The 15,228-nt window shown below is 35.5% G+C and overlaps 2 protein-coding genes and 1 long non-coding RNA gene across 4 annotated transcripts; 1 reads left to right on the top strand and 2 right to left on the bottom strand.

The window, feature by feature from the left end:
- Nucleotides 1-214: 214 nt before the first annotated feature.
- LOC149935372 (uncharacterized) lies at nt 215-4,469 on the bottom strand. Its single transcript, XM_090152970.1, has 14 exons — nt 3,978-4,469; nt 3,312-3,910; nt 3,069-3,251; nt 2,721-3,008; nt 2,502-2,655; nt 2,182-2,436; nt 2,037-2,120; nt 1,804-1,974; nt 1,601-1,722; nt 1,430-1,531; nt 1,260-1,371; nt 762-945; nt 463-695; nt 215-403 (listed from the first exon to the last, which is right to left on the bottom strand). Exons 1-14 carry the CDS (start codon nt 4,387-4,389, stop codon nt 255-257), a joined length of 3,048 nt encoding a protein of 1,015 aa, XP_090009096.1. The 5' UTR covers nt 4,390-4,469; the 3' UTR covers nt 215-254.
- A 241-nt stretch (nt 4,470-4,710) lies between these two features.
- Nucleotides 4,711-6,312, top strand: LOC149935371 (protein phosphatase Mn(2+)-dependent 1K-like). The gene is made up of 5 exons (XM_090152971.1): nt 4,711-5,226; nt 5,285-5,499; nt 5,558-5,721; nt 5,785-5,934; nt 6,004-6,312. The coding sequence occupies exons 1-5, from the start codon at nt 4,901-4,903 to the stop codon at nt 6,268-6,270; spliced, it is 1,122 nt and encodes a 373-aa protein (XP_090009097.1). The 5' UTR covers nt 4,711-4,900; the 3' UTR covers nt 6,271-6,312.
- Nucleotides 6,313-12,454: 6,142 nt separating this feature from the next.
- Nucleotides 12,455-12,851, bottom strand: LOC149935370 (uncharacterized). Of its 2 annotated transcripts, XR_016472331.1 has the most exons (3): nt 12,825-12,851; nt 12,679-12,741; nt 12,455-12,614 (listed from the first exon to the last, which is right to left on the bottom strand). It is a non-coding gene; the product is annotated as an uncharacterized LOC149935370 (long non-coding RNA). The 2 variants fall into 2 exon arrangements; XR_016472330.1 differs by having other exon boundaries at nt 12,455-12,741; nt 12,825-12,850.
- Nucleotides 12,852-15,228: the final 2,377 nt, after the last annotated feature.

The raw sequence follows: 15,228 nt of genomic DNA, 5'->3' as shown, positions 1-15,228 counted from the left end.
TAACGAAGCGGCCTTAGTCCTAGCATCTAACAATGTTGGGGGGATTCCTAGACATTCGCCTAAACGTAATTTACATATGTTGCAGAAACTGAAGGGATTAAGAACATTTTACATTACTCGTATTCCCGCATTCTTCTTTGCTTGTGACCCTAGCAAAATATTTCATAGAGCTTTTAATTTTAGCCAATTAATCAAATGTCAATTTATTTAAAAATATGTTTATTTAAAAGAGAAATCTGTTCTCGGGAACAAGACTAGGAACAACAAGTTAAATAGGATGCAAGTAAAATATTCGGCCATGTTTGTTGATTTGTCGTTAAAAGTAAATGCTTCCAGCTTTCCTTTTCACTTTCACTAAGCTCAATAGAAGAATAACTGACAATTTCGATGATTTCTTGAGCATCTAAACAAAAAAATATATACTTATTATTAAAAGCTTTACTGATGAATGCATTATATTACCGATTGGCTGTGGGTGAACTCTGTTTCGACCTGATATAGGTCGTGGTCCAAGTACTAGCACGGTAGTTGCTAAAAACTTGATAGTTGCTTTTAGTTTATTAAAACCTTCCGATTCTAAAATGAGATTTTGGACTATTTGTTCATTCGGTTTAGTAAGGGGCGAGGCTTGGTTATTTCCCAACCATTTAACAATTTCTTCAAAATCATTTCTTAATTGAACAACACCTATGGAACTTAAATAGAAATGTATTTTTGATAGTTGGTTCTATGAATGACATTTCTTATAAATAAAATTATACCTAAATTTAATGTTGTTTCTCTTAGATAAAAAATAAGCCATCCAAGAATTAGCTACCGCATCTCCTAGCTTCTTTATTGATTGTACACGAACTGGGCAATCAGAAACCCTGGATAAAGCTGTTATTTTTGGATTCAAAACTTCCACCATCAATAATTCTTTGTATGTGCTAATTAACTTAGATACTAAATGTACAAAAATTAGAAAATTACTACAAATTGTGTTTTTAAAAAGGTTTAAAGGGCCACACGGAAGTTTGAAAAGTTCAGCCCGAATTTAGCCTGTGATAGTAGATACGACCAATCCTATTCTGGAAACTAGCGCGTGAAACTGGTCAAATTCAAATGCCGGTGTGTCTCTTTAATTAGTGTAATGTTAAATGAGTAGCACAGTGGGAGGTTACCCAACAAACGTGAGGAAAAATAAAGAAAAAAAAACAACACATAATGGGAATGCTTCAAGGGACCAAATCCACCACTGGAATATCTACAAAAATAACCTTTCTTCTTCCTCCTCCAATATCGAACTTTAGGCATTCCTTCCTGCACTTTCTCTGACACTTCTTTGAATACTTGAGTGTAAATCATTTTCGGCATATTATCAATAAGGCTCTGAAATTTTAATACCATTATAATATTTTTTTAAAACCTAAGAAGTGTGGTAACTTACCTGCAGTGAACATTTCTGATTAGGTAAACACCAAAATGATTCAAATCCATAAGTTAATAATGACGGTGAAAAATGCACACAATTTAATAACTCAGTCATCCTCTTATAATTTATAAAAATTAAAAAAGATTAATATATTATAATTATTTAGTTAGTAGCTGTTATTCTTACATGAAGGTCGGATAATCCTACTGTAATATATAATGGTAAATTGCCAAATGATATTAAATTACTTTGTTTAGCTTTTCCCCAGTTTATAAAACAATCAACACTACATTGAAGAATAGTGATAGCTATATATAAGAAAATAGAACTATCAGAACTATATCTTAGATTTCGGAACAAGCTAGTACTCAAAAGATTTGCGAAAGGACCTTTTGCTAAATTGATAGGATCATTGAAAGATTCCATGATCGCTGATAATGCCATTGCAGTTTCTAAGCAGTTGTGCAAATTTTTGCCACCCAATGTTCCATAATAGCCACTGAGTAAAAAAACTGTTGAATCACATTGACGATTTGTTAAGCTTGTAAAAGAACAGAACTCTAAAGAATAAAAAACTTTAAATATAGGATAATTGAAAAATGTTTCCTATTTAACTCAGTACGTTGGTCCCAAGTGGCGAGGCTGCCTGTTTCAAATAGTTGTTGTGAGAAGTTGCGCATACATACAAATGCTTCAGCACACAAATCTGTAGATATTTCAAGTTTAATGTGAGGTTAACTACTGGCAATGCAAAATTATAATCTTGCCTTCATTTGGAATAAGTTCTTTTGTTTTGGATTGAATAAATAAGGCAAAAGCTTGTGGTAGAAAGTGGAAGGTTCCCATGCGACTGTTTTTCTGAATTTTTCCAGAAGAAAATTGATTTAGCTTGAGTAGTGTATCATTAACTGTTTTCCAAAAACAATGCCAAAAGATCCTTTCTAAATGAGAAGAACTTTCTGAACGAGTTCTCTTGGGCTTATAGACTGACCAAACTGACCTAGATGGTGCTTTATTTTTGGCTGAAAATATGACTGTTATTTCTTGTTATTTTTCTTCTCATATAAAACCTACCATATATACTTACGTTTTTCCTTTCGAGAAAAATTAGTACTTTTAATTCGTTGTAATGTGTGTCGAACATTTTTATTTGAGGCAGGCATAGTTTCTATTCGGGCTCGAGCAAATAAGTGTTTTAGTAAAGATGACTGGTTGTTCTGTATAATATTTGCTAATATATTCTATAAAAAGGCAGTTTTATCATAAAATAATATAGTATTTTAAAAATTCTACAATTTTAGATTACTTTCAAACTAATAGACTTTGAACTGGAGTTGTTTTCATTGAATTCGTAAAACTCAGTAACAGAACCTTTACTATTATCTTCAGTTTCACTATTTGTAATTTCACTGTTCGTGAAGTAATCAGAAGTACTGGGTAGATTGTAATTTGAAGCTACAGAGGATTTTCCCTGAGTAGAACTTAGATTTGAAACATTTTGTAGCCAATTCACTCTGGTATGAGTATTTGAAATATCACAGTTTCGCCATTTTGCAGTTAAAGTGTCTATTATATTACCAGCTGCCTTTTCACCCTAAAATTATAAACACTTTTAATGGTGTATCTAAATTTACAAATAGTTAACTATCAATACTTGGTGTTTAGCTAAAACTTCAAACACAGAAATACTAGTAAGAGATGAGAAACTTTGCAAGTAGCACGCTGAACACCCTAGAACGTTTTCCTTACACTCACAATGATAGCTCCCCATATTTTGATCAATGATACTTTGTTTAATCAAAATATCATTGAAAGCTTCCACATTTTTGTAGTAATTCTGAATAGAAAGATTTAGTAAGTACATTAGCATATTAGGGTTTAGTAGTTTTCAAGAGACCTCAATTATTTCTGAAGGTATAGTTTGTTGATCTTTGGAACTTAGAATTATCAGGTCAAAATTTAATACAGATCTGGTCCAGCCAAAAGCTCTAACTAACAATTTGTTTGAATCTATTTCTGAATTTTTAAGCAAAAATTCCAACTTGGCATCCCATTCCATATGAAAAACCCCAAGCATCCTATGAACCTTATGAATTATACTGGGCCACCTACAAACAAACTTATCTAGATCGTCTAAGTAGGTTTTATTTCTACCAAAATATAAATCTCCTATATTTTTACTGACGCCTAAATAATGCAATTTAACTTTATAATTTTGATCTTTAGACAATGCTTCTAACTCTAACACAAAATTAACTAAATTATTCAAGTATAAACAACATTCTCTCCTTAACCCAATATAACAACGTTCTTCAAGTAAATTTTTAAGTTTGGCTCTGTGATAAGCCAATTTTTCTAATTGTTCACATGATAAACAGAGTTGAGTATCAAAAGGGACCCTTCTTAAAGTTGGAAGGAGGAGGTGCAGGTTTAGTTCCGAAAAGTTTTGAGAAGGATTAGCTAAGATCTTATCAAGAACCTCGATTGTTTGAAAACCTAAAAGTATAAAAGTAACTTTAAAAATACTGTTAATCACATGGGGAATTTTGTTAATTATAATAACCTCTTAACAACAATTTCTCATCATCTAGCGTTTCATTTGACAGACTATCTATAGGTAATGGGTTAGAGTTTTCATGATTGGGCATATAATCCAGAGGAAGGGAATCTCTTCGCATTTGAATTAATTGTTCATCAGTTACTTCATACAATGATTTAGCTGAATTTGGTTTCTTAAGCTTTTTGTGTTCCCAATTTGATGATATTGCATAGGCACTGTCACTTTGCTTATTATTGACATCTTTCTCATCAGATGGTAACCGGTTGGGAAAATTAGTTTGGAGAAACTTCTCAAACCTGCTCCAATGACTCAATGCTTTCGTGCTTTTCAGTGTTATAGATGTTTGATCAAGTCGAGGTAAATTTAGCTTTCCAGTATTGTAGGTGCTGCTAAGCTGTTCTGTTTTCCCATCCATATTAGATAACAAGTTTTAAAATACAGTCACCTTTGCATATAAAATATTTTTCTTGGTAGGAAAAACATGTCGGACAAAAATTCACATTTTGTAAACAAACACGCGTGTCTATTTGGAAACGTCTCCATGGAAACGTCAATACTCAGTGACCATTTGATAGTCAAAATGTCATGTGCTATTGTTCAACCAATAGTGTTAAAATAAAAATCGTCTGCTATTATAATGTTGCAATACCTACAGTTAAATTACTGATATAAATTTTTTGTTGTTTTTTAAAATAATACAGTTATACGCAAACTCATGATTAGGAAGCTCATTAATAGCTTAAATAAATAATATTTTTACTCTTTTTTTTGTCCCTGAAAGTACGACAGACGACACTGCGTTAAGAAAACAAACTTACATACAAATCGTACAGTAACTTCATACGTCAAGCATCTCAGTTTTTTTCTTCCAAATTTGGCATTACTACATTTGTTTTCGGTTCGGATGTGTAATTTTAGTTGAAATTATGTATTCGTCCCGGTTATTTTATTACTTTTTACCAATTTTAAATTTTAGTAAGTTGAAATGTCAATCTTTAAGGCCCTATTTCGGTAATTTGAAAACTAAACTCCAGTTTATGTCCACGGAGCAAAGATCTGTTCAAAGAAATAAGCGTAAAAATCAAGATAAAATAGATTTTGATGAGCTTGGAACGTGGGACAACCGTATTGATCTCCCACTTTTGCTACACGCTAGTATAGAACGTGGAAAACCAGTACCATGGATTAGAGAGAGCAGTGCATTTGCCTGTAGTGTTATTGGTAGGAGAACTGCTAATGAAGACAGATTTAAGTAAATGTTTTTTAATGTAAAAATTTCACAGCAGATCTAAATTTCCAAAAAAATTTAGGGTTAAAGAACTAAGACCTCATTTGTTATACTTGGCTGTTTTTGATGGCCATGGAGATGCTGCTTGTGCTGAATATTGCTCAAAAAAGATGGAAGAACATATCTTGTATTGGCTTGAGAAAGGCGATGAGAAAATGGATTTGGAAGAAATTTTGGAGATATCCTTTAGAGAAGTCAATAATGCATTTGCAAGATACATAGCTTATCATTGTCCAAGTAAGGTGTGGTAATTGTTTAAGTATAGACTTGTATGTAATGGAAAATATTAATCTAGGTGAAGAAGCTTGCAATTCTGGAACAACTGCCACTGTCTGTTTATTAAAGAACAGTGTTAAATTGGTAGTGGGACATGTTGGTGACAGTAGAGCCATTTTATGTAGGGATGGAGAAGCGAGAAAGCTAACAAATGACCATTCGCCTGAGCTTAAAACTGAAAAAGTAGGTTGTATATTGAAAATATGAAGCCATATACAAAAATGCTTTTTTCTTGCTGAAATTAAGGAAAGAATTTCAAAATCTGGAGGATTTATTAAGTATGACAGTGTGGAAAGAGGATTAGTTAATGGTAGATTGGCAATGACCAGAAGCATTGGTGATTTAAGTTTGAAATCTTATGGCGTTATTGCAGTACCTGATACACGTACCATTGAGGTTGTAAGCAAAGGTTTACCATTTGAGGGAAATATAGTTTTAAAATATTTTTTTAATATTGACTGTTAGATTGAACATGGAAGAGATGCTTTTTTAATCTTGACAACAGATGGGATTAATTTTGTAATGAATGATCAAGAAATATGTTTTTCTGTGTGTAATTGCCAAAATCCAGAAGACGCTGCCTCTCTAGTGACGGACCTGGCTTTACAATTTGCATCTGAAGATAATGCCACTGCTTTAATAGTGCCTTTTGGTGCGTGGGGAAAGTTTAGAAATCAGGGCAATATAACTTATAACTTTCTCAGGCATCTATCTCAGAGTGTACGATATTAGAAATATATTTTAAGTCGTTTTAAATTGATTGATATAATAATAAAATATATATTTATTCCATTGAATTTTTGTTGCCGGCCTTCTTCCGGGGTATGACTATTACAGTACAGTAAAATGTTAGGCGATCACTGTATCCATTTTTTTAGGGGTTTTCCTTTATGGGAAAAAAAACCACATGAATGAAATTATTCTATACACGTTTCTTAAAAAAAATATTGCATTTTCAGGGTGTATGGGAAAGTCAATTTTTATAAATGGAGACCAACGTAGAAGAAATGTTGCATTTTTATGATTTTTGGCACCTAACTAAAGAGTAGAGCCTATTCTTACTTAAAGGGTCTCAACGGCGTTTGAAAAATTTACTCCTGATAGCACTTCTAACCGGCGCCTAATCAACCATACTCCGTGATTTTCCACCCCTATTTCCGAAACCCCGGGATGTATTTAAAGGGCAACGCAAGTGGTCATGCAGGGGGATAAATTATCTTATAGATAACAAGTCGGCCCAGGCCGTAATATCAGTTCCACATCAGTGTATTCGAGTGGGCAAACCCATACACCCTTAGTAGACATAGGTAGGCAAACTAATACAAAAGCTGTTGAGGCTACGTGATTTCCTATCGTTTGATATATAAAATACCATCCTAATTAAGTTGAAGGATTAAAACTTGGGCGCCACCCACACTCAGGATACGTGAGTGGGCAAAGCATACAAAAGCTGTTGAGGCCATGTGATTTCCTATCGTTAGATATACAATTTACCATCCTATGTTAAAGAGTGGCCAGCGCAAACAACCTCAGGATACCCGGGTGGGCAAACCAATACAAAAGCTGTTGAGGCCAATTGATTTCCTATCGTTAGATGGATGGAAAGTATCAAAGGTGAAATAGGTAAGCAAAACACGACAAACATAATTCTTTTAAATTAACGAAATTACTGGAAATATGATTTTAAAGAAATTCTTAAACTGGGATTCAAATCTGTTTATTTTAGGAAATTTATATCAAACATTTGGGTAGTTTAGGCACCAAAAGTCATGTAAATTCGGAAATTCATAAAAAAAATACCCATTAATGTAATTTTGCAGAACAGAAATTAAAAGAATATGTCATTCTCGAATTTTATATTATCTCTGTGACTAAATTGGTATTTTCTTAGAGCTGATATTTAACATGGATTATTAACAACTGCATGAATCATATTATTGCAAGAATATATTTATGTACTCATGGATTAAACACTAAAGGATGTTCCACGAGCTAAGATTTCAATGCCGAGTTCGCGTTTGCTTGGTCGTAACGTCTTTCCTCCCCCCGCGCTTTACTCCCCTAGGGGCACCGGATATGATTTTGTTGCGCCATCTCGTATTATTTTTAAATAATTTCGCGGGCTTTTGGAATATCGTGAGTTTCGTCTGCTCTTTTAGTTGAAGATTATAACAGGATCAAAACACGCTTCTTTAAACTAAATAAAGATCTTTGGTAGGTATATAAATTATCATTATTTCCTTAATGTCCATGGATTAAACGATCGTTCATGTTAGAAATTTAGAGGTTATTTCTTTCGTTATTGGAAAATGGTAAAAAAACATTGCATTTATAATGGATGTAGAAGCGATTCACGATATGCTCACAAGGATTATATGCAGAATGTACAGTTCATACCGTTCCCAAAACCAACTCGTCAGTTAGAGAAGTGCCAAAGGTGGTTAAAGTGGCTTGGAAGAGAAGATTATCCAATTGAACGCGTTAATCCAGGCACTTATTTATGCAGCAAACACTTTGTGGGTGGAAATGGTCCTTCAATGCGGTTTCCAGATCCCATAAATCATCAAAAAGTAAGCTTTTTAAGCTATTATGAATTATTTGTTTAACTTCTCACATCATATAAATCTTATTTACTCAGGAGTATGTATCAATATTAAATCCAAAATGCATTCCATTAAATGTTGTGTCCAATAATATTGAACCAATTAGTGACACACTTATGGAAATGGTAATTCATTACATGTTAGACTTTCTTTGAACAGATTAATAAGAAATATTTTTAATTAGGACTCTCAAAATGATAACCTAACTGTGGTGGAGTGTAAAAAGCACATTATTGAAAATTCGTTGGAGATGACCGATTTACTTGAAGAATCTCTGCCTAACACTCACGAGAATAATTCTGAATTGGTCACAATTTCACAAACAATGGCTCCTGAGTTAAAAGAGTCTCTTGAAAATCCAAAAATAATGGTAGCAGCAAATCCAGAAACTTTACCTAGCTCAGTAGAAATTCCAACAAAATTAAACGTTAGCGAAGTTTTTCAAAAGTTTGGGTGTCCTTTGGGATGGTCAGTCACCATGTACGCAGATGGTTTTAAAGTCAGATTATTAGACGAGGCTACAGTAAAAGTTCTTTTGGGTGTAACTGTTGTAAGCGATTTTAACACTGAATACGAAGTGCATGGCCATGTTTTGACAGACCCTATATTATTGTCTAAATTTCCTACAACTATTCATAATCATCAAGATCTCACTGAAGCTATTGAACTGTTATTGCATATGAAGGTGTGCATTGGGAATCCAGAAGAAGAATATGTAACTATTTTCCAAGAACAATCTGAACCACCAGCCTTCCAAGACACGTTTGGGGGAGTACACTCCAATAGATGTACCCTTTTTATTTTGGATCAGAGCAAGAAAAGGTGTTTTTATTGCTTGAATTTGAGAGGCACTCTAAGAGTTGCTAAACATAGAAAGAAGAAAAAACATGATACAAGTCTTACCCCATTTAAAAAAATGAGTAAAACTGAGCTAGTCAATCGCTTGAGAAACTCAAAGAATAATGAATTCAAGTTGGTTGCTAAAGTTAGAAGGCTGCAAAAGAAATGTGAAAGAATAATACGTAAGAAAGGAAATATTTTGGAAGATGAAGAGCAGCATAATTTTTTCCTTAAAATATTAGAAGAAAATTTTAGTGGTAAAACAGGAGATGACTGTGGAGCTAAAACAGATGAAAATGCCATTGGAGCTACTCCTCAAGGAATGAATATCGGAGAGTCACGAAATAAAAGAAATGAAGATTTCAAACAACTCTTCTTAAAAACTCAGCTAAAAATGCTGCAGTTAAAAAATTCTAATAATAGGCGTTGGCACCCACTGGTTATCCAGTGGTGCCTATTTATGTATGAAAAGTCCCCTTCCTTGTACAATGTGCTAGAAGAATCTGGAGTTCTGCAATTACCATCACGATCAACATTAAGGCGACATGCTTCAAATATTGGTGAAACACCTGGTTTCGATCCTCAAGTTTTTAGAAAAATGAAGGAAGATTTTAAAAAGATAAAGAAAGAAGATCACAATGATTACTTCTGTTTAGTTCTGGACGAAATAAAAATAGAAGAAGATCTGGTCTATCGTCAGGAGAGCGGTGATATTATAGGATATGTTGAGCCTTCTAATGTGGAAGAAAAAATATCTCAACTAAAACCAGAACTGTACAAAGACAAATCTCTAGCATCGCATGTACTACAGTTCATGCTGCGAGGTGTAACAAGTGGCTTCAAAATGCCATTTTCTTATTTTCCAACAAGCTCGTTAACTGCTGAAAAATTAGATAAGATGCTCTGGGAAGCTGTTAGAAAGCTAGAACTTTGTGGGTTTAAAATTTTGTGTATTGTTGGGGATGGGGCTGCCACAAACCGAAAATGTTTTAACATGAACTGTGGTTCCTCATATAAGTGCAAGAACCCTTTCTCTGGTATTGAAGACCGCTTTATATATTTTCTATTTGACGTACCCCACCTGATAAAAACAGTTAGAAATTGTTTAGGAAATAGCAATAATGGTAGTGCAATATATAATGTACTCACCAGTAGAAGGTAGCCGCGTTAAGTTTAAATTTGAAACACTTGGCTGACTTATACCCAATGTTTCATAAGTCAGATCCGAAAAAGCAGAATACATAATATTATTAAAAATGAATGTAAATATTAAGATGATCAAGCATGGACAAGCCATGGAATTGCACGCCCGTTTGTTTGCCCCTGGATAGAAAACAATTTCCGGTTTGCGGGCTCGCGCCGCTAGGTGGAAAGGTTACAGAGTATTTTTGTGTTTTTTCGCTCGTGGAACATCCTTTAGTGTTTAATCCATGATGTACTTAAGGGCCTGTTGCAAAAGCCCTAGCTAAGTGCTAGCCCATTGAATTTAACATGTGCGATTCTAGCAAAGCAGACGTTTGCCCAAGTTCGACTGCTTTGGATTTTTTGGTCTCACTCTTTCACGTAGACGATTCCAATCTTTTACTTTTATTGTTCTATCGAATGAGACCAACTTTTTCCCCGGTCACTCTCCCTTTAATAAGAAAGTGCCACACTTATTTATTACTTCTTACCATACACGGTTTCGATAAGAAAGTGCCACACTTATTTATTACTTCTTACCATACACGGTTTCGATAAGAAAGTGCCACACTTTTTTATTATTTTTACCATACACGGTTTCGATAAGAAAGTGCCACACTTATTTATTACTTCTGACCATACACTGTTTCGATAAGGAAGTGCCACACTTATTTATTACTTCTGACCATACACTGTTTCGATAAGGAAGTGCCACACTTGTTTATTACTTCTGACCATACACGGTTTCGATAAGAAAGTGCCACACTTGTTTATTACTTCTGACCATACACGGTTTCGATAAGAAAGTGCCACACTTATTTATTACTTCTGACCATACACGGTTTCGATAAGAAAGTGCCATACTTATTTATTACTTCTGACCATACACGGTTTCGATAAGAAAGTGCCATACTTATTTATTACTTCTGACCATACACAGTTTCGATAAGGGGGTCCCCCCTGTTTACCTGACCATGGCCAACTTCGCGCGCTCACTACGCTCGCACCAGGCGGCCTACCCAAAGAATTTCAAATCCATGTATTGGCGCGAAATAAAAGTTTGGTTTTTAGTGTCTTCGACGGCCGTCGGGAGCGCTACTTCCGGACCTTAAAGTCGACTCCTTTTACAATATAAATAACATGGTTTTCTATGGCGCGAAACTTGACCATAATGAGTACATAGTACTGGAAATTATTTAAATATCAGAAAATTGTATTAATTTTATACTTAGGTTATAACTTAAAAGTTCAATTTCCATAAATAACCCCTCAAATACTTCATTACTTAGGTGATTTTTAAATAGTTTGTATGAATAGTTAAGCCTTGTTGGATTTTAGATTTGTTGTCTTTTAAAACAATTGACGGCTTTTAAAATTAATTTAGCGCGTGAAAATACCTCTACATGTTATGGTCAAAAAAGCACGCAAAGAAGGCTGTGTGCCCAAGACATGTACCTGTAGTGTCACGCGCTAAAACGTCATTTCAAAATCCGTCAATTTTCGCGGCGGGAAATTCGAACACTTGATAATTACTTAATGCTGAATTATATTAAATTTATGTAAAAATATATTTATTTCATTTTTCATTTATTATTTAAATTTGTTACATATCAATAATTTTTGTATAAATTACCCAAAAATGCCTTCGAGTTGCGTTCCCTATGACCCATCTGTAAAAGGCAAAACACCTGGAGTTTCTTTCCAAGAGTTTCCTTCTGATGGGGCGTTGAGAGGCATGTGGCTAGAAAATATCTCTCGGGATAATTTTCAAATAAATGACCGATCAGAATTGAGCGTTGTATGTAGTTTACATTTTTGTGAAATAGATTACCGTAAAGGTCTTAAATTACGAACGCTGGAAAAAACGGCAATACCTACGGTATTCCCACAGTTGTAGCCAACCTGGTCAGTGGCAGTCATATTGCTAGTAGGCCAAACAGGCAAACCCTTATCTTATTAGGCCTAACTCCCGAGGGCACGGGTGGTGGCACCAGTGTGGGAGTTGGTATAAAAGGAGGTAGCAGAGAGAGAGATAGGGCTTTTAAGAGCATAGAGGGGAGCTGTAGAGTCAATGGTTAGTAGCAGTAAGAAAATAGTATGGGAGTGGTTAACTCCCAGCTAGCCTGCTAGTCAGTTGTAGTTGCCTCCGAAGGCACGTTACCCAACCTTCTAGAGTAGAGTGGCTATACAGTATCCAACTTATTTGATACCAAATGCGTTGAGTACAGAGCCTGACACGCAACGAACCACTTTATAATTGGCAAGTTTGGCTTACGTAGCTGGTTTTGTGGTACAGAAAATGGAGCAAGCTGAATTTTGTAGCTTGTGTCTCGAGTGCATTTCCGGACCCTTCTCAAATTCAACACTTTTAGACTTTATTAAAACATCCGACAGAGGAGGTATAAGTTACCCAAATAAGGATTTTGTAATGTTTCATTGAGGCAGCACTTCCTTATTTTCGAGAATCAGCAAGAATTAGCGAAAATATTGAATCTCCCGTGTTGCCGAAACTTACCAGGTGTCCAATTTTGCATTGCAATTTTAATGTCCCTCATGCCTCGATATCTGCCAAATTTTTCTGTGACAAAATAATACCACCCGTAGTTGATAACATAACTAGGACAATTTGATTTGAGAAAGTAAAGGAACTAGTTTACAAACCTCAATCGAGAAAACTTCTGAAAATGTGAAGGTCTTTCATTTTCATTATGGATTTTCATATTTTGATGCTTCATTGTTTTCTAGGATTCTTTCATATCTACCATTCATAATTACCAGTTTTCATTCATATTTACCAGCGTTCATTCATATCTACCAGTATTCATACTTTTTTACCAATGTTCATTCATGTTTTCGTTCATTATCACTATTATTCCAACTATATATGTCTCTAAAATTTAATGAAAAAATGCAATTATTAACTTTTACGTCAAACAAATTATTTCATAAAAATATTGAAAGTATTTTTTATGCTCATTACACTAAAATTTTAGTTGCATCACTTTAAATATCAGTTTAATTAGCCTTTTAGATTTACATAGAGCCACGTAGCGGCCAAAGCGAGAACCTTAAAAACTACTGTATTTTCGTCTGCTAAGCAGACGCTTTGGTCTTTTATCAAGGAAAATAGTCTGCTTAGCAGACGAAAATCCAGTAGTTTTTAAGGTTCTCGCTTTGGCCGCTACGTGGCTCTATGTAAACCTAAAAGGCTAATTGTTTATCTACTTGCCATCAAATAGTTTAAAATCCAAACCAAAACGTTTGATGAAAAATTCCACATGTCGGTTTGTTTACATTCCATTCTAAACACGTGATTTTCACTGGCGCCTGAGCGGTGGCACTTTTGGAAATAGTCGATCTCGGCGGGAAAAATGAATTAGAAAATTTTGAAAAGGGTTGTAAATCATGGAAAAAGGTTTATTCTACCTCTGACATCGACGAATATATTGAATAGTTTTCAATAAATTCCTTAAAGTAACGAAAAACCATAATCGTTCCATTCGATTCTATGCTAATAGTTAGGTCCGGAGGTGGCTCCATGGCCTCCGTAGCGGCAAAGAACGAATTTCGCTATTTTTGATCTTTTGGGTAGGCCGCCTGGTGCGAGCGTAGTGAGCGCGCGAAGTTGGCCATGACCTGAGAGACCTGAAACTGGCCATCGGTAAAAGTTGTGTAGCCCCACACTGTAATTCAAACTTCCCGCCACGCCCCTGTCACCCTGGGTTGGGGGGGGGGGGATGGCGAAGTTTGAGGTTCACTTGACCTTAAAGGGGCTCCAAAGTTCGGTGGCAAAAAAAAAAGAAAATTTAGCATGCTTTTCATTCCCTCCCACCCCTCACTCGGCCTTGGCAGAGGCGGGCAGAGTCAACTGTAAATTTCGCACTTTACTGACTTTACACACATTTTGCCACCGAACTTTGGAGCCCCTTTAAACGCCGTAAATATACGTAAAATAACGCGGAAAAAAGAACGACAATTGCGACAACTTAACTAGCCAAATCTCCCCGCGTCGTAAAAACGACTAGAAGTTCCGAAGAAAATCGCAAGAAAACGGCGTGGCCTGCTTGGCAAAGGCGTCGGTTTTGGAGATGCGCGGCCAGCGGCTATCTGGGTTCGAGTCCCAGTGCCGCCGAAAATATAAATTATATTAAAAATTATTTTTCGCAGCTCCATCTACCGTGTCGTTGCTTTTCCACAAACAAACAAACAACAACACCAATCCGTCCATAGCAATAGTCTCACTTAGATATATATATATATCTCGATGTGGAACTAAAAAGGACGACTGCGCACGCGCTATCTGCCTAACCGGTCCCTCTGTAAAAAAAGCAGAACCATATTTGCCGAATTTATTTTGTATAAATGCGCCTTTCGCGGTTCTTATGCGGTAGCAAAATCCGTGCATTACAATTATATTAATAATATAAGTATTAATCCAAGGTTGAGCTAAGAAAATCAAAAAATTCGCGAATGTCAGCGAAATTGCACCCCGTGGCTTCCGCGCGGTATAAAATCCACCTTGGAAAACCAACTTACGACTTAAACCTAGTTCCAAATCAAGCACCCCCCCTACATGGCCACTTGCGTTGCCCTTTAACTACTTTACGGGGTATACAAATCTTTAGTCTATGTCCCTATTTCCGAACGTCGAGCGTAAAACTAGTTGCCATGAATAAACTCAACAAAAAAGTTTACCTTGGTTCATCTGTAGGAAATGTAATCCTGATTTTTCCCTCGCGTTGCCACAATTGAAAAAGTATTAAAAAACCTTTTTCATAACAAATTTAAGTAAAACAAAAACTGTAAAACCTATTCCGGTAACAGCACGTGGCTTTTCGAAATTGGAACTCTTAAAGGGGCTCCAAAGTTCGGTGGCAAAAAAAAAAGAATATTGAGCATGCTTTTCATTCCCCCCAGTGGCGGCAGTGTTTTGTGACACCCCCAGGACCGTGCGTAAGTTTTCACGGGTCTGCCTTCTTCAAGTTTAATCGTTCTTATTTGCACCCCCCCTCGAGCTTCTCGAACCGCCCCCCTCGCCCCCTCCCCTTAGACCACCACTGATTCC

Source organism: Leiobunum rupestre, chromosome 7 (assembly GCF_980474605.1).
Source record: "Leiobunum rupestre chromosome 7, qqLeiRupe1.1.hap1, whole genome shotgun sequence".
In the NCBI taxonomy this organism is placed as follows: Eukaryota; Metazoa; Arthropoda; class Arachnida; order Opiliones; family Sclerosomatidae; genus Leiobunum; species Leiobunum rupestre.
Note: the sequence above shows the minus strand (reverse complement) of the source record. Positions and strands in the feature narration are given on the sequence as shown.